Raw genomic sequence first — 27,171 nt, forward strand, 5'->3', positions numbered from 1 at the left:
TTCCTTGTTACATTTCCTGTCTTTGATGGTGACCTGTATGAAGAAAACCCTCTGTTCCAAGAATAGCAGCATTCAAGTTCTTAGCTGAACAAGAATACTCTAAGGGTGGGCACGTAGGTGCAAAGGCCAGAAGGACGTGGAATTCGGCTGAAGACAAACCTTCTGCTACAGAAGGCCTTGTGCTCTACTGTCAGAAGTAATAGGAGTCATTGAGCACACAAGGCATTCATCTCTATGCTTCCCTGAATTCGCTTCGATAGAATCCTTCTAGAATTTGGCAATAAATACAGCTTCTTTATTTTTCTGTACTGGCAGCTCAGCTAAAGCTGTTCTCCTTCCTCCATCCTTCAGCACAAGCACTGCTCATCTTAATAATCAGCCTATTGATGTTTCAGAAATGGAAGAAAAAATCCTTTTCAATCTCAATAAATCCCAGGAGAAATTTTTCTTCCCAGTGCAATTCCTTCCCCTTCTCTCCAGCATCACTGGCAATAATCTGCTCTACAGGGCAGAGGAAAAGGAAAGCAGTATCTCCTCTGCACTTTACAGCAATTTGCATGCCTGGTATATTGCTGGAAAGAGCAATTTCTGTATTCTTGCTGGCACAGGAACCACCATTACCCCTTCCACTGCATATGCAAGTTGTAACCAGCCAACAAATGACATTTAATTTAACAGAATTATTTGTGTACTTCTTCTCTAACTCTTGGGGCAAAAAGTTTTTGGAATATTCCAAAACTGGCAGTGAAAGATTGCAATGGAGAATCTGAATGTTCTGACAATATAAACGTCTGAACAAAACTACACAAGTTCAGGTACAGAAATACAATTGCAATAAAAAAAGAGAGGATATTAGAAGCATCTTTTACCTTATTCTACCAGGGTCATACTACTTCAGATCACTGTACAAATTTCCCAAAGGTATGTATTAAAATTCTTAGCTCCCAAATATTTTAGCAGTTGTTAAAAGCAGGGGAGGCCATCCTTCCCTAAGGCCATCCTTCCATTTTGACATACAGCTACAGTATATAAAGTATAAGAAGAAGAACAATTTTCATCTGAAGTCTGACAGTACAAAGTGCAGGCTCTCCAGTATTGTCAAGAACATATGTACAAACAACTTGCAGAGTCCTTAGATAAAAACAGTGTACATAAGTATTGCAACAAGGAACAAGACAAGGATGATCACTTACTCTTCTGGAAGCGTATAAAAAATATTAACCCAGCAAAAATGAAATTACAGAAGTTCTTGGAACCATCTCCATGGCAATCATATCCTGTCTGTGATGTGACAATCCATTTGACAGCCAGGAATAGAATTTGAGAGGGATGAGATCTAAAATTAATATTTCTTCTTCTTTCACCTCTTCACTCCATATTAATATATTAGCTGATTGATTTTCATGGCATGTTTATACTAGTAATACATTTTATGCGTTTTCTGTCAACTACCTAATACCCGTCCCTTTCCTTGTTTTCTTCTTAGGATTCTTATAGCATTTTGCACACATTCCTTCCATTGATTCCCTCCTCCCAAGTCCAGGTTTTTTCTGTATTAGTCATTTTTCTGAATCCAGGCAAGCTGTGCCTAGTTTTAGCGCTCCATGTCAATTTAAAAATATAATTTGTCCTTCTATCCAGTATATTCTTAACTTGGTTCTAAATTCTGCATTCTTTTCAACTCAGAATGTCAAGCCTGACTCACTCCACATATTAGAGCTAGAGCAGCTCTGACATTGTTGATTTTTCAGTAAACTGACTCCATAAACAAACCTCCCCTAGTGTCTCCTATGCTTTACAACAGCCAGCACCTATATAAATAAATGACCTTAAATCTGCACTTCTTAAAATAATAATGAGGTTTACTTTATGGCCTACATTTTCATATATTTCACATAACTCCCTATAATGCCCCATGACTCAAGGGAGACTTAAATATTCACTTGCATGACAAGATATCTGAGGGTACACAAATATGTTTACACAAGATAAATCCTTAAATGTAAGGCTGATAATCTATAGTTGGGATTAGGAAATAATTTTCTGTGTATACAGTCATAGACCTTTCCAGCTAAAATGTACTTTAGGCTACACAAATGTTCAAGAAATATTCCACACAGGCTAGAGAATGTCAAAGAATACACAATTCCCTCTCTGCTAATTCTCAGGGCTATGCTGTAACTACAGCAACCACTTAGATAGATGAGTAACACTGAAAAGTGGTTACTGCATTAAAAAGACCTCTAAATATTCATCCATGTGCTCAACTCATCAAGTGAAGATCATTTACACAATACTGTGCATTGTAGTTTCTCTTCTGACTTAGTTTCATTCATTGTGTTTCTCCCATTTAGGCATGACTTTAGCAGTAACCAAGGCTTCTATGAGACCATCTTCAAGAAATAACCTTGGGAGAATCAGCAACTCAGGCAGTCCATAGCTTTGCTTTTTTCTCTAGAATGAATTTCCTTGTTCTTCCTTATCAGGCAAGAAAGGAAGGTAGGAAATGGAGCTAAAAATCTAGGGAATTATTTACATATCTCTAGAAAATTGTTATCAATTAAATTGCATGGCCTCCCTATTAATTTATGAGTTCCCACTTAGTGTGGTGCAGATCTCTTCTAAAAATACTCCTTCTATATGCTTTGTTATTCCTGCTCTTTACCTTGTCTTTTTAACTTTTGAGACCACGGGCTATTCTTGGCCTATTTCCTCTTTAAAAATGCCATCCGTGTACCAATGAGCATAGTGGCCTCAGTTTGGGAAATCCAGCAGCATAAACCTTGGCCTTTAGTGATGCTGAAAGTAAAGCTCCACTTTCCACTTGAAGCTAAAATTGTTGAGTGAGGTGACATCCCTAGCAGGAAAAGCAGCAACAGTATTTCCAGCAGTAGCAATTTCAAGCTCATTATGCAGAGCTTTCCCTTGAGGCCATTTTCTTTGTGTTTTTCTTGTTCTCATTGCTTCTTGCTTGCTTAAACTGACAGCAAATGCCCTGGTCAATTTTCAGAGAAGTAAATTTTCTATAGTAAGAAATGACCAGTAGCTCTGCAGAAAATGAAAAAATAAATCCTAGATAAATCTCTGTGGTATTGATTAAATAGAAAATATCCTCTCTTTCATTCAACATGAGGATATAGGACCATAGTGCATAGCAGCTTCTAATGGTCTACAGAAATGATGTAAAAAAGAAAACTGCTTTTCTAAAGAAAGATTTTGAAAAAAATACTCAACCTTTTTGAGCCTGAATTTTTTTTTTTAAAAAAAAAATGTACTCCCCATATTTTTTTTAATACTAAAATTCAATGTATTTGGTCATGTCCACTTAAAAAATAAAAATAACGTTAAAAGATTACATATCTAATAGTGAAATATTATCTGCATTACTTAGTTCTTTGTAGTGTGGAGTAAGGCTATATGGTACTTAACAGCAATATTGCTTTTGATATGAACAAATATTCTTTATTTCCCTTTTTAATACATTGTAGACATACTCAGTATGTAACAATGGTAAAGGCTGCTTTCTTCACAAAGACTTTAGTGGTATTTGAAAGCAAGAGGCACATGGTTGCCAAGCATTTATAAGCAGGAAGCCAGAAATGAACTACATGAGAACATAATCACAGAGACATGGACAACTTCATCATTCATTGAATTATCTTCATTTATGACCACATGAGAGGAAAAAATTAAATATATTGAAGTACAGAGTCTCTTAAGAGCTTATTTTCTTTAGCTGAGCAATTGATCATGTGTGCCAATGGCATCTCCTCTGGAGCCCATCTGTGGCGTCCGATGGGCAAAGCCCCTGCAGAGCAGCACCAGGGCTGAAATCACACAATGCCAGAGCAAAGGTTGGCCATGTAAAAAGTCATTCAGACAAACAGTTACCATGCCCTGCTGGCCTGAGAGTAACTAGGAGAAGGCCTCGTGCCATCACCAGAGGGCCACAACTGGTGGCACATAAGAGCAGGGCCTTGCATGGCACTCGATGCTCCAGGACTGAGCACACAGCCCAGGGGTGTGCCCACCCTGCTGGGCTTCCCTCCACACCCAGCTCTGCCTTCTGCCCTCTCTACTGCTGTGTTTGCCATTGCAGCTCCTGCCTGCCCTGCCCTCCACACCCAGCTCTGCCTTCTGCCCTCTCCACTGCTGTGTTTGCCACTGCAGCTCCTGCTCATGTCTGCTGAACCTTTCGTACCACTGTGAGATGAAGAACATGCAGCTGCTCTGCACTGCAGCTCTCCAGGCGATTAGAAATGGCCAGAATGTGAAGAACACGCTCAGGAACGCTAATGTGGCAGTCTGGGGGCCAAGTAAGTGTCTGGCAGCTGGCTCTAAAACTATCCAAATGCTGGCAGTTTTACAATACTAACACAAGTATTCTTGCTGAACACATTGCAAGAGGTAGTAGATAAGAGACATTCATGAGAATTCTTGCCCATGCATCAAGCTTTTCTAATTTTAAAAGGTAACATAAAAAAGCAAGAAAAAAATGTTAACTAGAGAAAATCTCTACATCTAAAAAAATCCTAGTAAATGGTGAGGGGAAGAGAGAAAAATTAATTCAAAACTGCCTTCTAAAGGCATAAATTCACATCTCAAATTGTGAAGTTACTTTAGGCTCAAATACTCCAGATAAGGTTATCATAGGAAATTGTTACAGTTTTAAAATTGTTCTCATTTTCTTTTTACAAAGCAAGGATGCCATTATGTAAAGTTTGCAAACTCCACACTTCACAAACACACCTTCTTAGGAAAATAAGTTGTAATGTGATTTTAGTCTCCTGATCTCTGGTGGATTCATGACAAAGGCTGTTACTAAATATAATTATTTCATTAAGGAGTTTGAAAAAGAATTTTACATCAAAATTTATCATTTTTCTTAAGCACTTAACTTCAATCTTTAAAATACTGTGGTATTTGTGAAGGAAAAACAAAATGTTCAAAGGTCTTTGATTTATCTTCTCTGTTAGAAGATTAATTTTATATATCCTCATCTCTGCACTCAGCTGAATCAAGGAAGTCTTCCATTGGAGACATGTGGAGAAGACTGCGGTTCTTTATGACCTGGCCTTGATGAACTCCTTTGTTTCTTCACTGGCCAAGAAAATTGTACATTGCTCTGTCTGCTGAGGCAGACTGGTGTCCTAACCCTTCTGTGCATATTGAAAACATGACTCCTTGATAAACACAATACCAATGCATCTGACACCCATACCAGTGATCATTTCCAACAGCAATGTTACTCTGTATTTTAAGCCTTACGTGATCTATGCAACTGCGCTTTTCTACCCAGGATGAACATTCAATTGCAAAATTCAGCATAAACGGCCTTTCATCCCTGTTTGAATAAAATCTGATTACATAAAAGGCATCTCTTAAAGATTCCAGTCACAAAGCAGTGTTTTTACAGTCAGTATATGACTGTAGCCAACTGTTCTCAGAGGCTCAGGAGAAGGAGACTATCTGTATTTCTCGCTTTTTCCACTGTCTTACTTCTAGCTCACTTCTACTCAAGGACAGATATGTTTTGCAAATGTATTATGCCAGAGATCAGTTCAAGGAAAGCCACTTTCACTGAACTGCCATTGCCATCAAACAAAGGAAAATGGAGAACCAAACACTGGAACAGTGTAAGTACCCTGCGTTTTAATAGAGATGTGAGAAAAACATCCTGTATATAAGATCACTACCTGTAAAATTCCACAAAAATTTTCTGGATTTTGTGGCAAAATATGTATGTCTACAAAACATAGATACAACTGGTTTATTACTTATGCTTATAATTATCAACTAGTATTTTATTCATAATGATAAATTTAAGTAGATGGCTCAATAAAATATTCTAAGCTTTTATTAAAATTACCTTCAAAATAAAATAGCTCTCTTTATAATTACATAAGTAGCTCCACTCATACTAATAATGGCCTCTCCCTTTACCATTACCTTAGGCTACAGTGTAATTGCCAACAAACTAAATATATCAAGGTCAATAACCTTTTCTAGTTGAAATCCAAGGTAGTAACCTCACTAACTTCAACAGGAGCTGGATTAGTTGTGAAAGCTATGACACTCTAGATTAAGAGCAATACCTAATCCAAAGTCAGGAAATAGGTCTTAGATATATGAATACTGTCCCAAGAAAAATAAAACAAAACTCGGAAAACAATCCAATTTTACAGAGAAGCAGTATCAAATATTTGAGAAAGAGGTTTAACAGGTCAGATAAATCAGAAAGATAAGTCAAAAAATGCAATGCCCACTCCTGAACATATTAAATTATAAGTCATTCTTCTAATATACTTCATGTCTGTACATTTTAAGTATTACTGCAAAGAATCAAGGTGTCATTAAAAGCCCATACAGAGAAGCATTTGGTCTAAAAACTATGACTTATTCTGCACTGTATCACATTAGGGTTACTTGTGAATAATATGTGCATTCAGCATAAAACCAGCAGTAAAATTACTGAGTAACAAACCCTGACAGTATTAATTCACACTTCTAGTGCCTCTGAGATCCAGGAAACAAGCGACCAAATAGAAGCTTTCAAGCAGAGAAAAGCAGAGACCTTGCACTGACACTTGAGTAACACAGTCAAAGAGAATGACTCTACACAAGTTAACTTTTCAAGCTTCACTGACCAGGCAAACTCATGATGTTATTTCCAGAACAGTCACTAGAGATGCTGGTGAGGGAGAAAGGATCCAAAAGAAGAGAGGTCAAAAGCTCCTCTAGCCTAGCAAGCCCAGATACAAAACAATGCGTGACCAGTCCCCCTGCATCTCCTCCTCAGAACTGAAAGCTGTCATTTCAGAGTGTGCAATTATTTCTCCTTAGGAATGTTATTATAATAAATTAAGATACTGAAGTGATGTTTATTAGAAACAGAATCTTAATGATGTCATACAAGTAGGGTAGAGACTTGTTTATGAGCACCAGAAGATTTAATAATTACTTATCCCTGCTCTTAACAATGCAATGGGAATGAATTAGCCAGCATGTTTTTCACAAAACATTGCATAGCAGTAGCATATCCCATTTATCTTTATTTTATAAATACACAAGTAGAAAGACTTTCAATAATGATACTGTATATTCTGTAGATCAAGTATGGTGGATTTTCTTTATGGTGGGTTTTCTCTTTGGTGGGTTTTCTGCAAATATGATTTGCACCACTTTTGTCACTCTTTCAACTCTGCTACACAATGTCTATTTTACTGCTCCTGCCACAAATCCAGATGGCTGCAGATGTGCAGCTGGCAACACTATGTTGTCTGACCCTGTTTAGAAGTTTATACAATGCAGTGCTTGAATTAAGAGGAAGTCCCAAGTGCCCTCATTGGCACAGCAGCCAACAAGCTGAAACAGGAGTAGCAAGAGTGGGAAATTTCAGCAAAAATTTCCTAGTACAGGAAATGCCTACAAGACAGAGAGGAGATTGTATACTTTGTTGTGAAGACAGCAGAGCATAAAAACAGCTCTTTAAGGCATGCAATGGTATTCTCAAAACTAATTGCAAAGTCTATTGGCTGAAGTAAACCCAGCTACTCTTCTTCAATATGTGACTGTATCTCTTTCCACTCATGAAATAGTGCATAATGGTTTATCCTAACAAGGATCATCTCCTTTGCACAGATCTGTAAAATAACAGTAAATATGCTGCTGGCTTTATCAAGTATCTTGAAAAAAAACTCAAGTGGTGAGAGAAGTGTTTTAAGGATGAATGAGTCTATTTAAAATTTTTAGATCTTGTGAAGCTCCGACACTGACTGTCTTTAAAGCAGACTTTATAATAGCTGGTTTTTGGTCTTCTCTGTGAAGACAATAAAGGATATTATATAAAATACAAACTGTTATATAAATGTACAAACACTTTTTTAGCCAGGTTTGGATGCAATCTCATTACTGGAGCAATTTACATTACTACAAAGAGAAGTTCAAAGTGTGCTGCAATGAATGGTGCTTGCACACATATCACATAAATCGTGATAACAATTTAAGTATTCTGGTGTAAATGAATAAATTCTTTGAGGCACTACATTTTTGCCATTGTTATTCAAGATTAAAAGTACATGTGAACTAAACTGTGGATACAAGTCAACCATGTAAACATGACTTTTTTCTGGCAACACATTGTGCATACACACTTGCATATGTAAACCTACTTAGTTTTTTAAAGAAATAGTCTCTACTCTATGATTTCCATCTACTCCTAATCATTATCAATTCAGAAACAAAAGAAATACCAAGTAAAGCTGCAGTACCAACTACTAAAATGAATGTAGTTCCAGAAAAATATTCTATCAGCACCAAACTCATTCACACACAGCACTCAACCTCAGGAAAGCCTTGTGATTCAAATAGCACAGGATTAAACTCCATCAATACCAAGACAATTCATTAAGAATACCAAGATAACAAATTAACACTCTAGCTCTGGTATAACTGATTGTGCACAAATCTCCTAGTGCTTTACAGAGAAGCCTAATTTCACAACTACCATTTGACAGCTAGACATTAATAGCTATGTGTCCATCCTGCTTGAGTGGTCAGATCCCTTTACCAAGGGAAAACCTGACAGACTTCACAGTCCAGCTCTGCACATTCATTCTGCCAGCTGCAGATGCCCCAAACCACTCACATGGCCCAAGGTCAGTCTGCCTACAAATCTCATCTGCCTTTGCTAAATGCCTGAGAAGAGTCCCTGTGACTGACTGAAGCCCTGACTTCGGTCAAGCGTGAGCACTTGGCGAAGGGGCCCATGCTAGCAGCTGCAATGTCCCCACACCATCCACATGGAACACGCTTAGGGCCCGCAGCCTAATGCAGCCCAAGCTCCCCAGTGGTCCCCTGGGCCTGTCAGATGCTCAGACTCACATCTGTGCACTTGGAATGCATGATGGCAGTAGCCTCAGGCCTGGCCTCATGGCAGAGCCTTGAGGGCCAAGGACACTCCTCACAGGAACAGGAAAAGTAGGAACTGAGCAGTGAAGAGGCTCTGGCCATCTGGCTCAATCTGTACAAGTATGATCAAAGTACTGTTAATATATGCCAAAGCTTGGGTATGTCCACACATCGTTCTGCACAGAGCTGAACTCCTGCACAGACCTGCACTTGGTAGGTCAGGCTCAGCCATGAGCCATCACGCCCTGGGAGGTTCCTTTTCTCAGCAGAGCCCTGTCATGGACAGCCTGTGCACACACTCTCTAAAACTCAAAAAACCAACACATCCTGAGCCAAGTCCTGATTAAAGCAGATCAAGCTCAAATACTTCACCTCATGCTCCCTACAGGCTGCAAGTTCATGTTGGTTACCACAGCTCAGCTGGCCTGTGATTATGAAATCTTAAAGCAGAATTAAGCCCTAAACTGCTACAGACAGGTCACAGAAATCCCTTTTACTACCCAAAACAGGAAGCTGAGTTCCACTTACTGATTCTTATATTTAGTACTTATAAAGAGCTAAACTATACATTGATCAAAGAAATTCCCAAAATATTACTCAAAATTTGAACTATAAAAAATTAAATATATGACTGATCCTTTTTACAGACAGCATGAAACCTACCAACCTAAAACAACAGGTGTTTCAATATGCTGTATAGAGAAAGAAATAAATAAAATCTGAATAGCAGAATACTATTAGGCTGACTTCTGTTCTTGGTAGCTGCTTTTTTCTTAATAATTATTCAGAAAACTAAGAACTCCAAATACCTTCATACATACTCTTTAACCCAACATGGATGAGAAGAAATAACAGCAGAGAAAGAAAACATTTTTAAAACATAGCTATACTACATTTATAATTTATAATATGCATATTAGCAAGTGCATATGGTTAATGAAATTTTCATATAAATATACAATGTATAATAATTAGACAATTAATATTTATAATACATTTACACAATACACACAGAATTATAGATAATATGTTATCTAGACTGGCAACCAGAAGTGGAATCCACAACCCCAGTTTTCATACTGTAAAACCAGGAAGGTTTTCATGGTGCCTCATACCCCAGGAAGTGGCATCCAGAATTAAAAGTCAATTTTGAATCAGTACTGAACAATTTTTTAAACAGATTCTAAAAAGCCTTAATACATACAGTCATTTTTCTACTGCAAGTAGCATTTTACATTAAAAATAAATATATTCTGATCCACAGGCAAACAGAAACACTCTTAACAAAGGCAGTTTGCCCATCAGAGATAGCAAGTGCTAGAACTGCTTTCCTAGTCACTGTCCAATACCATGGTCACTGTACTATGTGCAAACACAAAGGACTTTGTTTTCAAAAGACATTCCTCCTTAAAGCAATCTCATGTACAACCTTTTGAGTGACAGAGATATGGTATACCCACTTCAGCGGGACTTTCTACTTGCGATCTGTGGGGTAACCACATCTCTGCTAAATAAATAACCATGTATGATGAAAGCTGGGCCATCATGCACTTTGGTGTATCTGAGAGATGCTGCAAGAGCATATAAAGCTTTTTAAACATCACTCTGCTTTTAAGGCTGAAAAACACAGCTAAAGCTACTTACAATTCTACTTTGGCTGCCATTTATTATATATCATGTCCATCTTCTCAATCCTGCATGATGTACAATGAGCAAGAATTGTTCAGCTGAAAAACTGATTATTACTTCAAGCCTACTATTTTAGATTATAAACAACAATATAAACTCCTTAATCACTCAGGATTAGTTGGATTAACAATTTCTCACTTAAACATAAGTGCATCGTTTGTAGGACAAGCAGGCATTCAGCTGCTGCAAACAGAACCCTGCCTGCCTTGTTCACATCTGCTTGCCACTTTACTTCCAGAGAGCCCATCAAAGGATGAAGCATATGGCCTCGATATTGTTAGCGTTTGTAAATCACATGCATACTAAGCACAGCAGAAATACATTCAAGTGGAAGTATAAACATAACTTCTGCAGGCACCGTTCATGTAAGGCATCACAGCACAACAGGAAGACAGACAGATAAAAAAGACTTCCCAAGAAAACACACAGTAGTTCTGAATTTTTAATTGTTTCTCCAGGTTATAGCTCTGTTGGATTAGTGGTTTAATGCTAAGATAAAACCAGCATCAGACTATCAAATCATGTCTTTGTCTTGCTATGTGTCCCAACAGGCCAATACTGGCATCTGGTACACAAAGTTACTGCAGACCTAACAGCGCAATTTATTTTTTTATTCTTAACTAGAGTTGAAAAGCAATTATCCATTCACAAAGGAAGAGCATGAAGTAAACTGTCCCTTAGCTTTAAACTTCTCCTGCATTCCAGACAAGGTCATTCCTCCTCCCAAAAAAAGTGGCTTCCTGAAGTCCCCAGCACTTGCATATTTAAAAAAACAAACAAACAAACAAAAAACCAAACAAAAACAAAGACAGCAGGTTTTATATCTTTCCCACAAACACGTGGGAATGGAAGAAACCTATCAAGGAAAGAAGTTACAGCTGTGCACACAAGTTGAAACAGAGCTATGAGGACAGGTATCAAATGAGCCTGCAAGAACAATGTGATCCCAGAGTAAACAAAGTATTCTGAAAATTCCTTATTCATGTTAAGTTTTACCAGCCGAAAAATGTGCTAGCAAGAGAAAGGCACATAAAGCTAAAAAGCTTTAGCTATTTGATATATAACCTATTTCAATAATCCTGGAAGTATTTTCTTTGATTAGCTAACTAGTTTCTCAAAACCATTTCTATTTCATTTCAGAGGCTGCCTAGTCTACCCAATTCATACAAGTCAGGATGTAAAACTTTAATTTTCTGTTGTTTTATCACTGTCTTATCAAAAACAGCATTATGAGAAGTTCAGATATCATAATAAAAGTTCACTGTTCCCAGAAAAAGAGCACTAGGATAGAATGCATACCTTGCTGGGCAATTCCTTAGCTTTCTCAGTAAGTAGTACATAAAACTGAAAACTTGAATACCTTGCTACATACCCTTGGGATTTTTTGCTCTGAAACACGGCTGCTGGCAACTGCTCATCCTTGCATTATTTATCAAGCTTCCTTGATTCTTCTCTAGAAGAAATGACAAAACACTTTAATTTCCTTCAGGATGCACAGAGGTCATTTCTTCTTGTAGTAGCAGACCAGGAGAAAAGTCTGTTCAATTCTTAGAATGATAGGATGGCCTTAGTTGGAAGGGACCCTTAAAGATCATCTGGCTCTCAGTCCTTCAACCAGATTTCTCAAAGCCCCATCCAACCTGGCCTTGAACAATTTTAGGGATGGGAAAACCACAGTTTTCCTGGGCAACCAGTTCCAGTGTCACACCACCCTCATAGTGAAGAATTTCCTCCTAACATCTATTCTAAATCCACACCCTTTCAGTTTAAACCCTTGTCCTTATCACTATGAGCCCTCATAAAAAGTCCCTCTCCAGCTTTCCTGTAGGAAACAGGAACACCTTTATGTAGTGGAAGGTATTTTAAGGTCATTCCAAAGCCTTCTCTTCTCCAAGCTGAACAACCTCAGCTCTCTCATCCTGTGTCCATAGGAGACATGCTCCAGCCCCTTCATCTCCTTTGTGATCCTTCTCTGGACTCTGGATGCAATACTCCAGTGGGTTCTCACAAAAGCCTCTGTGCTTTAGTTTTTTTCCAATACTATCAAGGTGTCCATAACTTGGTACTAGCCATGAAGGTGAAAAATTATCACCCTAAAGTAGATCGAAGGAATACTTGTGAAGGTAGTGGCTTTTTCTGATTAAGGTGAGGAATGAAGAAACAGCTTAGGCATGAGGCACAGCAAACTCACAGAAAATGTTTTCAGAACTTTAATTCTAGATTATGCTTTTCCTCACCTTATAACAGACAACTGAATATTTTAACGTCCCAGATATCACAGTCTAATCCAGAACCCCTTTTCATGTATGGCACTAAGTTACACACTAGTAGAATAGTTTCAGTAAACTAGAGATTAACTAAAAGCTTCTCTGCCAGGAGCGTTTTGAGAACTCAGCCTGATAAAATCTGATCAACCCCTGATGCCACAGCACATAGAATCACAGATGTCAGAAGGAAAATAGGTACTAGCAGGTTCAGAAAGAAAGACTGAGATGGGAGGTGTCCAGTCACATCACCTAGATCTATGTGCTGGAATCAAGTGTTGCATCTCCTTCAGCTCTCTGCATATTCTTCAACTGCTCTTGAGCTGCTCAGACCTGGAGCTATTAAGACAGCAAAGACAGCGAAGAAGAAAGCAGACTTAGGAAAACTGTGCAGATACTTCAAAAGGTAGCTTCTCTTTCTCAATTTTCACAGAATTATCTTCTTTTTGCTCAAGTATGAGGGTACAGTAAATTTGATACAAGAGCAATTAAATTGACTCTTTCACTTTATAGTCTTTCTTTTGCCAGGATTCAAAATTTCCTCCTCAAAGGAAAAAGTTACTGACTAAAGCTAAGCTCAAGGCAGAATGTCTGGTTTTTGACATCCATTCCTTGTTTGGGATGTGTCTAATCTAGAGATTCCTCCAGTCCACTAAAAAATGAAAAAAAGAGATAATACAATACTTCATCTCTAAATGGCAAATTTTTTTTTCAGTTATGACATTAAATGTATTATCCTAAAACAAATTAGTCTTTAACTGGTTTTCAGAGAAAATACAAATATGCTAGGAACTCACCTAAGCAAATAGAAATGTACATTTTATAGATAAGTACTGTAATCATATATATTTTTACTTGGAAATAAAAACAAACACCATTTGCATAATCAAACTGTTTACATATGTTAATGAAAATGTATCAGTATTTTCTTCCTGGCTTTTATATGGGAGTCAGCATACATCTTAGGTCCAATACATCACATTTTATACCATTTATTGTTTAAACAGTTTTGACATTTTAAATCATCCATATTAGCATGCAGAATCACTAAAGGAATCCTTGACTGTACTTCAAAGTATTTTAAAGAGGTCAAAATTATTAATATCTACCAGAAATAAACAATGCAGAACTATCATTCTATAGATTTTGAAAACATGAGACACTAGCCTCACTGTTCTAGAAAAGATTTCTACTGGAAGCTAAAGGATTAGACTGACGTGTATTTCCCAAGCTACATCTGTCATAACAAGTTTAAAACAGCAACCAGCCCACTGAGCAAGAACTGGCACTCTGGGAAATGGCTTAAATAGCACTGAGCCCTCAACTGGCAGTTCTATGCTTATTACATATTTGAGTAGACTCAAATCAAGAACCTATTTCCTGTCACTTCACATTTGACTTTAAGATTAAAAAAAAAAAAAAAACCAAAAAAAAAAAAAATAAACCATGTATTGAGAATTCCTCAGTATACCAGAGATGTCAGGGTATTAGTGCTATGGACAGTAAAAAGATGGGAGCACAGAGCCATCAGTACTCTTCCAAATCTAAGTCACAAAGACAAAGGGGAAAAAGGGGCACTGCCTCTGCCCAGGTCTCAGTCTTCCCTCACAGAATACTACACTTAGGACTTTTCCACTCTTCTGATTGCAATTTCCACCTCATCCAAATTTTTTAAAAGATTTTACTGCTTGTCCTCTAATGCTCCTTATGCAAACTCATCTACTCATTCAAGTAATTACCTGTGCCTAAAAGTATAACCTAGGAGACCTTCAACAAATAAAAGTCTAACACTGGAACAGACCATATATTTTATTATATGTTAAGCTGCAATTGTTTTCAGGACATTTCTAAAAACAGACTAAACAAAAGCAAGTGTTTGAGCCCTCAAAATTCTCCAGGGGAAGAACTCATGAAGTACAGATTTGGCAGATAAGAAACAGTGCCTACACCCTTTAGAACTAATCCAGAGAAAACCAACATGATAATGTATCTTCATTTCATGGAACCTACATAAAATCTAGGAAAACAGATGGGAAAAAAAACCAAAAAACAACAACAAAAAAAAAACCAGCTCTTCTCATCCTACAGCAAGGTTGCTGGATTCCTCTACAAGTTTCCCTACAGCTGCTGCAATACCTGTGACTCATAGAATGGTTTGGGTCGGAGGGGCTCCTAAAGCTCATCTAGCTCCAGCCCACCCACCGTGGGCAGGCACACCTTCCACAGGCCAGGCTGCTCAAGCCCATCCAGCCTGGCCTTGAAGCTGCCAGGGACCAGGCTGCCACAGCTTCTCCAGGCAACGCTGCAGGGGCTTTAAGCAGAGGCATCTTAGCAGACAATAAATTTGTTACAGCCAAAGGGAATAGCACAAAAAGCACAATTTGACTCCTTACTAGATCCTACACAACCTATGAGATATTTAGAATGCAATAGTTCAGCTGGGAGGGACCTACAATAATCATCTAGTCCAGCTGCCCACCAAATCACAGCTGACCAAATGTTTGGTAAATATATGGTAATTACTTGACCAAAGACTGTAGACATACAAACCCAGTAAATCTCAAGTACAGAGTACAAAACTTCTTTCTTTCAGTCTGTTTCCCTTTCCCATATCAGAGCACTTGATTCAAAGATTAATTTTTTTTAAAAATACCATTATAACAAACAACAACAACAAGAAGAAAATCCTCAATAACAACAAAAACTAAAACAAACTAAAACAAACAAACAAAAAAGAAACACACACACACAAAATCCCAAACAAGCCAAAACCCCATTAAAAGGTCAAGCATTGCAGTAGATTAAACAGTGTCTGCTTCTGCACTTCTCAGATCACTTGTGAGCACCTGTGCCTTGCCAGCCAGCTGCATCTGTCCCTGGATGGCACGGGGCAGATGGGCTGAGGAAGCAGATTGACTCAGGAATGAAAGCCTGGCAGCAATGCTGCACCAGGGCTGCAGGAATGTATGAGCAGGAAGCAGCATTTTAAAGACTAACCAGAAAATGTCAGGGATGAACACAGCACTCACAGTACATCCCTGTCAGATGACACAGGCTGTTATTTAGGTCTCAGCACATGCCTGTGGCTGCCCCGTGAGCAGACACTCAGCCCAACCCTATGGCCTGATGTGGCACAGGGGTTTTGGATGAGCAGCCATGGGACAGCCTCACAGCAGCCAGAGACCTGCTGCTGATGAGGTGCTCATCAAGACAGGTCCTGCTACCGGTACTTTACTTTTTTACTTTTCTACTAGGAGGCATGTAGAAAGGAAACTCATTAGAAAAACCTTTTTTTATGATTTTCGAGCGACTTCTTTCAAGCTCAATGCAATGGAGTCATTAACTGAGTCACATTAAGATAACCTAGCTTATCTTGAAGCTTATGGTTCCAATTTAACAAGTCCAATCACTCAAAAAAACCTCAGTTGATGTGAACACCAAAGTAAATATTCTGTGCTCTATGTCAAAACTCCAGAAAAAGCATTAATCCCATTCACCAAACAAGCAGGGGGAAAAAAGGATTTTTTAAAAAATCCTCATAAATTATAGTATTTAAAATCCTATGTTCAAGGACAATACTCATTGCGGGGGAAAAATGTGAAATTGCATTCACAGAAATCTATTTCCCTCACTAGTTTACATTTGCATGTAGACTTTACAGACCAAAATAGGGCTATGTTAAATGATTCATTCTTATAGTTCATCTACAGAAACAAAATTACACAGAATATGTATGTCCAAAATATAATAGACAAGAAATAAATGAAATAGAAGAGAACCTAATCTCTGAAATCTACTACAGCTGAAAACATACAAGTTCTTTTGGTGAAGAAATCTTACTTTCACCACTCCATTCAATGAAAAGAACAAGCAAAGGTAATGTACATGTTCTGCACAGCTGAGTAAGTGCCATCCCAAGTAAACACAAAGTACAAGAGGATTGCTCAAGGCAAATCAGAACAAAACCCTGTGCAAAATCCATCTATTTAATAAAGTTAAATTATTAGACTTAATGCTGTTGAATTAATGAGACTCCCAGGAGCTGAGTATTTTGTTTAATAAAATGAAATAAAAATACCTTTTTAAAAAAGTGAAACACAGGCATCTACAATGTGGTTTTCCATGCCCTGGCATTCCAAAGCATGTCATCTGCCCAAAAGACTAGTGACTGGGAGATGAAACACAGTTAAGTATCATTAAATTCTATTATTAGCTTTTTAGCAAGACTAATTACAAGACTGCCAACCCAAAATGTCATGGAGATTGCTCTGACGTAACCATCTAGCATCCAGGAAATGAATGGAAACTACCAATCCATCTTGCTGACACATATTAGGAAAAAGAGATGCTCAACATGAATATCTGACATAATCTTTATAACTTCCTGAGACAAAAAAAAAAAAAAAAAAAAAAAGTATTAAAAGCAAAACAAACATTACATGCCAACATCAGAGAAAGATCAGCAAAAAAATAAAAAAATCAAAAATTCCTTTTTAGACTCTCAACAGTATTAGGGTTTCAAAAGAACAAACAGTGGTCAAGTGTGGTCAATAAAGTGATCAAGTAACTGATGTTCAAATCAAAGGAACCAAACAAAGCCAAAATGCTACATAACTGGTTTTTCTAAATGAAGAGGTTGAATTCCTTAGGAGAAAAAAAAAATTAAAAAGAGAACCAAGTCTCAATACTAAGGCTGATCCTGACCATAAGGTTTTATATTTGATACCATCTGAGATCTCATGATGCTACAAAAGCAGAAATTGTGCCTGGGATTACCATAGCCGTACCCTGATGAGGCTTTTTCTACTTCTATTTTGTTACATTTTCCTGAAAAAGAATTATTGTGATAAAAAATAAGTGCTATCTTAAAAGGCCTCTTCTTATTGCATTCTTTTATTATTCTAAAGCTTACAGTTGATTAAAATCAACTCTTTACAAGGGCTTTCTGTATGTGTAACTGTGCATCCATATATAATCCATCCCTAATAGTCAAACGTTCCCCTCTAGGTCTTTACTCCTCAATGTGGTGAGGGATCACTGAATGATGCTAATGCCCTCGTTATCTGACAACACAAAGAGTATCTTCAACAGCTTGAAAGGAATCTCACTGCTTTTCTAAAAAGCTTTCTCTTAGCTGTTTTCTTAAAAAAGAGATCCCCATAGAAAATCGATTAAATAAATCACTTTTTAGACACACCTGTTTAAAACTGATTGACGGAAGATCATGTTCAATTAGAGACACAGGTTTCGTTTGCACACACATCAGTAACTGTGACATATGGAGACAACTAAATCAAGTAAAACTGCTCCCTGCTCCTTGCACATACCAGTTGACTTTTAGGAAAGAAAACTGATAGAGGGATTTTCTAATTAGTACCGGATGACACATCAGTAAGTGGGTGCTAAAACCGGGCTTTCCTCAGGTTGCCCATCTATGTGCAAGCGACGCGCGTTTCGAAAAGGGCAATTTTTTACCAAAAGGAGTCGCACGGGGCTGGAAATACAGGCACCGGCAGTTACATAAACCGGAGCTAAAAATAAACTTGAGAGGCGCGGTGGGCACGGTGGGGCAGGGGCTGGGGCCGGCAGCGCCGGGGCCCCGGGGCCGGGCCGCGGTCCCGGGAGCGCGGAGGGTCCCCGCCCGCCGGGACCGGCGGCACTGCTCCGGCCGGGACCCGCGGCACTGCCCCGGCCCGGCCCAGCGAGTCACCGGAGTGCGGGCACGGCGGCTCCTGCTTACCACCAGCACGGGCACGCCTGCGGTCAGCGAGTAGAGGAGCACCGGCGGCACGGCGCTGCGGTCCTCCGGGCCCGGGTAGGGCTTTCGGTACGCGCCCTCGTAGCAGAAGAAGCCTTGCACGTTGACGGTGAAGGTGTCCGTGTACTCGAAGTAATAAGCCAGCATCACGGTCCCTGCCATGATCACCATCTGGAAGTAAAGCATGCTGGTGAGCGGAGAGGGCACTCGCATGTACGTGGGCTCCGGCGGCCGCGGCAGCCCCTCTCCCCGGCGGCGCGCTCCGCCCGCTCCCCGGCGGCATCCACCGCGGGCGGGGGCGGCTCAGCGGTGCCCGGGAGCGCGGTCAGCCCGGCGGGGAGCGCGGCCGGGGCAGGGCAGAACAGCGGGGCAGGGCAGCGCGGGCCCGGCCCGCCGCTCCGGCAGCGGCTCCAGAGCGGGCACCGGCTCGAGCGGCGGGCGGGCGGAGCGTGGCGGCGGCAGCGGCGGCCCCGCCTCGCCCCGCCCCGGGAGCCGCGGCCGCGCCGGACCCGGCGGGGAAGGGAATTGCTCGACCCCCGGACGGCTCCCGCGGCCGTGATTAGTAAAGGAGCCCTCCACGCTCTCTCCCCCGGCTCCTGCGGGGCGGGAGCCACCGCGGGTCCCTCTCTCCGGCGCACACACCTGTGCGGCGGTGCACGGGGCCGGGGAGCTCCGCAGGTGCCCCTGTCCCGTCCCCTCACGGAGCCGTCGGAAAGCGGCCCCGACGCTGCCAGCGGCTCGGACGGGCCCGAGCAGGCACGCTGAGCGCCGCAATTGGCCGGGTGGGAAAGATCTCAACATGGAATCGCAGAAGCACAGCATCAGTTAGGCTGGAAAGGACTCCTGAAATCACTGAATCCAACCTAGGGTCTAACACCCCCACGGCAGCTAGACCACGGCACTAAATTCCACATCCAGTCTTTCCTTAAACACCTCCGTGTATTCTTGTGTGATTCTGTGATTTTACAAGAAAATCATTCTTCATCTTTGCTCTACGGTTTGCCAGACACTTTTATGGCAGCAGGTTTGGAGATACATTGTAGTTACGTGTTAAGAGTCCACCATAAAGTTTAAAATCAGATTCCTTAACATAGCTCAACCCAATAAGTTTAGTGTATTTATTTATATTTTAAAAACTTGTCAATACATAGTATTTATCCTTAGCATATCTTATTGTTTGAGTGATCAGATATGTGAAATACATTTGACTTATACAATCAACTTGTGCTCTGGCTCATTTCTGGCCGCAGTAGAAGATCCTTACAGTCCCATAACTACCTACCCTGAACCCCTAGTCCTTCCAAAACCTGGAATTGAAATACATAGTCTTTTGTATATGGATAGCTATGAAAACAATTAACACTTAAAGCTTTTATTTAACAGCTATAAAGAAAATTGGTAGCTGGCCTTAAATCTATCCTCACGCAAGTAACATCCTAGAGTAAGAGGAGAATCTGCACCAGTGCTGAGAGAAGTCATACACATAGGAGTACAAAAGAGTTCTATTTAAAAATACATATACAGCAATACACATAAGAATAGACAACTGTGCCCAAGGCTTGTACAGATTCACGCATGTGTGGGCTCTAATCTGGATCCCCAGAGCCAGCAGATAAAATAGTTACTTAAAGGTACACAACCCACCCCAATGTCACAAGGATGGAAAACACTCTTAATGGACACTTCAACCATAGAGTCCACTTATCTTGCACAGTAAAGGAGGTAAGAAATAACAAATAAAATTAGATCACCCTGTTTTAGAATCATACTTCTAATGCCATACTTTGGCTTTAGCTGTTCATTTTTCTCCCTTTCTTGAGAATTTTTTCAACATTCAGTGATGCTAGTCTCCATGCATTTATTTTTAATCAGCCCTTGAAGAACACACTCGTCATGTCTGGATTCCACATCCAGTCTATTTTTATGTGCTTTTAACACACTCTCCAGAAGAATCTGAATCATGTAATTTGCACTGCACTCACCAGACTTAGCTGGATAGCTCCCTACCTTTGTGAAAAATCTGTAGTGAGACATGAGACATCTTGTGGTGAATTCTGCCTAGTACAAATTCTATTTTACCCATTTCTTCAGCACGGTCTAATATAAATTACCATACACATAAAATCATAATCCCATAAACTGCATACAGACACCCTCATTGTTAGGATGAATGGCCTGATCCAAAGACAAAAGTCAACAGCCAGACTGCAATGAGCACAAGACTCAGTCTTCAGTTCTGTTTGAGTGCATGCCCCATAGAAATGCTGGTGGCATATTATCTTTCAAAATTTGCATTGAGGAAAATCAATCTTTTTCCAGAAACCAGCTGATAAAATAGTCCTGCATCTTGCTATCACAAACCAACTTCTGTTTATAGATGTACCAATGTACCACAGTTAGCTGATCAAGTGAAAGCAGAGATAGCTTTTTATTATAATGAACATGATGTTTATTGCCTGCACAGCTGAATATGCAAACATATATTAAATCAAACATATAGAAGCATAAGAGCATAATCCCCACTGACTAATGCAACCAGCTAAATATATCCTGCAACCACAGTGATGTGTACGACAGAAGAATGGCAGAGAAAAGCCCAGAACCCACAATTTTTGTTTCAGAAGGCTATTCATACATTAAATTGTCAGCTGAAACTCAGATCTTGTTTTGAAATTAACTTCCTTGGGAATAGTGCCACTGATCTCAGAGTAAGAGTTCTCCTGATGTTCCTCAGAGGTTTATCTTGCCCTTTTCGTTTTCTACCTTATTTTAAGTGAATTTTCAGCTCAGGAGACAAAATGTAGAGCAGGGCAGGCAAAGAGAAACCTTAGACACACTAGTTTGCAATATTTTGAAATCATGACCTTTATTACAAAGAGGTATTTCCAGTTCCAAACCAAATTCACTAACCTTTCATGTGCTTACATCACCACTGCTTATTGTATTTTCTAGTTGCAAAACAGTGCTCTGATAAATGGCAGTAAAGAAACAGAGCCAACCCAAAAAAAGCCTTCTTAATAGGAAGGAAAATAAGAATTAATAGCAAATCATCCCACTATTTTTGTCTTTCCTGTTTACCTCTTTCATGCTTTATCAGAGTGTCAGCCGCTTTTAGTCCCATGACTGTCTCACTGTTAGATCTCCACACTGCTACACTAATACACTAACCCAGCCTTTTCTGAGAGGAATATTGCATCTGTGTTGATGGCACAGCAGTGTGGAAAAGACAGAATGAACTATAATTTCTACAGATATTTTTAAGAGACAACTAAAATGACATTTTAATTGATAAAGTAAATTGTTTAATGATATACTGTGATGTAAATCCTAAAACTCTGGACATTTACTGCTAAAATTTGTGCTTGTAGGACCATGATAATGCAAGATAAAAATAATTTCCTAGCAGCTGGAGCAGCATCAGCCCAGAATCAGAAATGGGGTCTTGCCCAGAACACTTGCAGTATGATTAAAACAAGTTAGGCACCAAATTTAAGCTTGTCCTGTGGTCTTAGTATGCAGTTTACAGAGACACTCCATTACATGTCTACTACATTAGGGCAGGATTAATCATCTTCTGAAAATGTCATTCATTACATTCTAAGAAATACCAGCCTCTTATGATACCACTTGTAAGAGTAATGACAGAAGTTTTGATGACTAGCTTAGACTAGCACCCTTCTTTTAAAGAGCTGTAGTGAGATGTCATCAGTTCTACTCTTAACTTTCACTGACACATAGATAAACTAGCTCCAAAATAGGAATTATACTTTCCAAGATCCAAACAGGGAGAAAAATGGTCAAATTAGTAGCAGCATAAGCATTACTATTGTATTTTTTATTGCAGTATTATGTAGACCTGGACCATATTTTTAATAGAATACATCATTTTACCCCAGTAAGCTTGGGTACTTCATATGATGCAGCGCAAGTAATATGAGAGAGTGAGCAGATGGAGATGAAACAAACGAGGAGGAGGACAAGGCAGCAATGAAATGATTGAGTTTGATATAATGAGCAGCAGTCACGGCACATTAGTTGCCTAGTCAGTATTTACAACAGTAATATAATTAATCTTTAAAAACTGGCTTTCTGTATGCAAACTAAGTATAGTTCTTCATAGGTTATAACAGAAACTTGGGATACCAGAGGGACACCATGTACCTAAGGCCTGTACATTGTCAGAATTAAAGCCTGTGTTAGCATATCTACCACTATTTATAATAAAAAACCACAGATACAGTTTTGTCAGTGTGAAATGAAATAAATCATTGATACTTGAAAGCTCAAATTATAATTATTTAATCTTTCCTAAGATAAATTTAGGAAAAAGCCTACCACTCAGAAAATTACTACCACAGCTACAAATTTATTTTCATTAACAGACACATTTTTGGTAACTGCAAAGATATACAAACTAACTGTAAACTTGGCAATCTTTGGCATAATTGGCTCAATAAAAATCATATGACTAGCTTCAGAAAATGTAAATAAACTATGTGATCTCATTCACCCAGAATTCTTATAATTTCTTGTAACGAAAGAAAGGCACTTCCCAAGGTATTTAATGATACCTTGAAAGATTGGCGCAGCAGATTACTGCACAGTATTTGACATAACACTGGCCTATTCATGGTGCAGTATTCAAGTGGGCGAAAAAGAAAGATCACACAGACCTACCCCTGTAGGACACAGCTGATTTTGTACATAATCTAAAATTAGTTCAGACATTTGAACAATGCCTGAAGGTTTTACAGACCAGTTCAAAAACTCTTTCCATATTACTGAATTAATTTTACTCATTTGAATATGGCAGTTTTCTGCACTGTAGTTTGCCTTCTTCTTTGTATGTTTTTATTATAAATAGTCAGACTAATTAAGATCATTTATTGGTTAAAGATTCTGTACTGCCATTAAGGGAATACACTGAAATTAAATGTTTGCCCACTCCTCAAATATATGTTGTCAGTATAAAACTCTCATCAAGCAGAAAATCCAGAAGTGTGAAGGAAGGAAATGGCAAGCTCATCAAGACCTTTTTTGGGGTACCTTATGCTCTTACCTCCAGTTTAATAGCCTAAATAAAATGGACCCTAGAAGTCCCCAGTGTTTTTACAGACCCTATAGAGATATTGCTCAAGGATCTATGAACAACAGCTAAAGTTACCAGAAAGATGGAGATAAACTTCTGTTTTAACTGAAGGAGACCTTGTTCATTTGCAGGAAAACTTGTGTGATGAATCAGTCCTTGTCTACTCACAGGCTGGCTGTTTTAGTGGCCAGGGTTGATGGCCTCTACCTGCATGAATCCACCCTCTCATTTTTAAGTTCCAGACTTTAACAGAATTACAACCAATTTTTAGCTCTGCATACTTGCTATCATTATCTTTTGCTAATTCCATGACCGGACAATAAAATATTTTGTGATACTAAAGAGATGAACCATAAAATCATCTCAAAGTGTGTAAAGAAATTAGACTGTAGCTTTGGCAAGGGACTCTGCATGGAACCGTGAGGTCTTCCTTTCATGTCTGATGATTCCCCAGTGGCAGTAACAGCGTAAAACTTGCAGAGTTCCCTCTTTCCTTACCCCAGCTTGGCCCCTAGCAGCTGTATCTTGGCCAGGGAAGGATACAAGACTTCACTATCAAGCACAAACCTGGATGTAAGATTAAATTAACCCACTTATTGGCTTTCTTTCAGAAGGGACAGACAAATGAACTAATATAATAAATTGTGCACCAAAGTCACGGAATGCTTCCAGCTCTGGTTGTAGTTTAATGTATGCAGCTCATGCTGGCAGGAGTCCCACACTTCCTCTGTAACAGTTTCTGCTGGGGAAGCTCACACACAGTTGTGCCTTAGAACTACTTATGTTCTTACAAATTATACCAGACATTTCTCATTTGCATTACACCTGAAATCCCATTCCTGAGTTGGACATTATGCGTTACTTCATAAAATTACAATGAAAAGCATAGAAAGAGCAAGTTCAGGATACACAGGCAGCAATTCAATGGAGAAAAGGAAAAAAAAACCCCAATCCCACAGAATTTCTCAAACAGAATTACAAACAATATCCCTTGCTACCAAGTAATTGTTGAAGAAAACTAGGAATAGAGCTGATTGTTTTCTTAGATTACTTTGAAAAAATTAAATATTAAAAATACTTAAGTCCAGTTCATCATACTCATTAGAGCTGCTCTTTGGCACCCTTGCATATCCCTCCGCATTCATGATCCATGGAGATATAAAAAGTACAATCATATATTTCATTTGACACCAATCCCTTTACAAGACATTCATATTTTCGCACATGTGCCTCTGAAAAATGTCCTTTCTTTCGTAGTTTGTTCATGAGGATGCAGCAAAGACAGAACACTGAAGAAAGCAGAAAACCCAAGTGGCAAAAGTCAGCTACAAAGACACAAAGCATTTGTAAACCCTGGGATTCTGCCATGAATGACACCATCACCAGGCCACTGAGGATACACCTCACAGGAATTCAGGAATTTCCTGCACTGGTTCATTTCCTAAAGCCACACTTTTTATGCCCCCTGCAGCACAGACACCTCTGCACTTCAAGAAACTCCCACCTTCTGCAGATATCTCCTCTACACTATCCTTTTTGGCTACAAAGCTAAGCTCAGAGCAGGACTGAAAAGACAAACATATTTAAGGCACTAGGCATGCTCGCACTGAAAGTTGTGTGTTTCTCCAAATGACTGGATTCCTACCAAACAATTGCTGCAGGAAGCATTAGTTTCCATCAATCATTATTCAGATACTTCCTCCTATCAAGGTATTTCTGCCCTTGGAGATGTATTCAAAATTTATAAGGCTCTGAGGAACCTTACCAAAAAGTGAGGTCAGCCCTGCTCTGAACCTAAAATTTTCTCTGGTTCTGTGAGTTATATTTGATTTACTCCAAGTCAGACATTTGCTGGTTTTAATCTTAATGGTTACAATCTGTTCTAATGCTGGTTCACTGAAATTATTGTAATTCACTTGATTATTGTAATTAATATCTAAGAATAAAATCATATTTTCTCTAAATTGCTTAATTGATACAAATTGAAACTGCCCATCCACTTACCTAAAGCAGTAGCAAGAAAGATATATCTTAATTTTCCACTTTCTAAAGAGACAGTACTCTGTGTGTATATATCTATATATTTATGTGTATGTATGTGTTCCAATAAGGTGCTATATAAAACCTGTCACAGGATTGGTTCTCAAAAATATAATCTAAGAGAGTATGCCTTTGACTTAATCATAATTTTTCATCATAATTACCTTCCAGGCAAAAACTGCACTGTCAAGCTGTCAAGCATTAGCAAAAGACTCATGAAGGCAGCAGGGAAGTAACTGAAGCACCAAAAAGTCCCTTATGAGAGAAGGCAACAGCCTTTGCAGCTTTCAGAAGTGAAGCCTGAACTGAAAGTAACAGTTGGAAAACTAAAGAGATATAATAATAATAAAATAATAAGTTAAATCAGCTTTTGAAGATTCTTTGTGGTAACTTGGCACCATGATTTATTAATAACCAAAGCTTTCAAGCCCTCCTATATTACATAAGATTGATCTCTTAATTTAAAAATATTCTGTTTAAAAAATTTTTAGGCTAAAGGATAAGAAAATTATTAGATTAGAATATGTCTACCACTGTTATAATAGGGAACACTGTCAAAGTATTATGTAACAAAATATATGCTTGCTTGGTTAATACACTACTCTTTACTTTTATCACTGCTACTGAAAATCCTTCCTCATTCAGTGCCTTATTCATCCAGCTGGCCAGCTTAACTACAGACAATTGACTGTACTAAAAGAAAGAAGTGGCTCGTGATCATGGGGGAAAAATTATTAGAAATGGAAAGGTGGGGAGCAAGGGATTTGTGCAAGGGTGCATTTGCAAAGATGGCAAGAACATCAGAAGCTGAAATTACAGGTTTCTTATGGAAAAATGCAATAGGTGGGGGATTCTGGAGGTTCCTGCCAGAGCAAAAGGACTAAAAGGCAGCAGCTCAACAACTCAGGCAGGCAGCTGATGACCAACATGACAACAGGACAGTGTGAGGAGAGTGAGTCTGCACACGCTGCCTGGCTCTGCACAGGCCTGGCAGGTGATAGAGGGGGAAGAAGGCTGAATCACAGTGACAGAACCAAGGAACACAAAATGACTTCAGGATTTATTTTGGGAAAAGATTAAACAATATCTACCAGAACTGAAATTCATATATCATTTCTGTTATGACTGCCTAATGACTACTTTTATGCCCTTAAAACATCATGCAGTTTTTACACTCTTCATATTGCCAGAAACTATCATTTTTAGAGGCATATAAGGCTCATTTCCTTTGAAATGACTGCTATGTGGTAAAGCTGTAGATGTTGTAATACAACTAGCTCTGAAATATAAAGGCATTAAAATATTAATATTTTATCTTTCTCCCCTTTCCTTTAGAAATTCTGCTGATTTAGAGAAATTAAAATCAGTAGGAGACCTGAGAACAGAACATAAGGGCTGCAGAATCCTATTTTCCCTAAGCT

General features: G+C 39.0%; 1 protein-coding gene and 1 long non-coding RNA gene across 17 annotated transcripts in view; one reads left to right on the forward strand and one right to left on the reverse strand.

Annotated features, from left to right (window-relative positions):
- PLPPR5 (phospholipid phosphatase related 5) overlaps nucleotides 1-19,116 on the reverse strand; it is a 211,675-nt gene extending 192,559 nt beyond the window's left edge. For 13 of the 15 annotated variants that reach the window (XR_012057149.1, XR_012057150.1, XR_012057148.1 and 10 more), the window contains exon 1: nucleotides 18,604-19,111. Coding sequence is in view for 3 of the 15 variants with exons in the window: in XM_072932838.1 (XP_072788939.1) it covers nucleotides 18,604-18,834 (231 nt within the window). In the remaining 12 variants the exon portion in view is untranslated. Of the gene's footprint in view, nucleotides 1-18,603 lie in introns of all 15 variants that reach the window. The other 2 variants (XM_012575162.5, XM_030279242.4) reach the window with 2 other exon arrangements.
- Nucleotides 18,672-26,116, forward strand: LOC116808637 (uncharacterized). 2 transcript variants are annotated; one of them, XR_012057157.1, is made up of 3 exons: nucleotides 18,672-18,811; nucleotides 24,968-25,420; nucleotides 25,922-26,116. It is a non-coding gene; the product is annotated as an uncharacterized lncRNA (long non-coding RNA). The 2 variants fall into 2 exon arrangements; XR_004368482.3 differs by lacking the exon at nucleotides 25,922-26,116 and having other exon boundaries at nucleotides 24,968-25,876.
- The last annotated feature ends 1,055 nt before the right edge of the window (nucleotides 26,117-27,171 follow it).

The sequence above is a fragment of the Taeniopygia guttata genome, chromosome 8, assembly GCF_048771995.1.
Source record: "Taeniopygia guttata chromosome 8, bTaeGut7.mat, whole genome shotgun sequence".
Taxonomy (NCBI): domain Eukaryota; kingdom Metazoa; phylum Chordata; class Aves; order Passeriformes; family Estrildidae; genus Taeniopygia; species Taeniopygia guttata.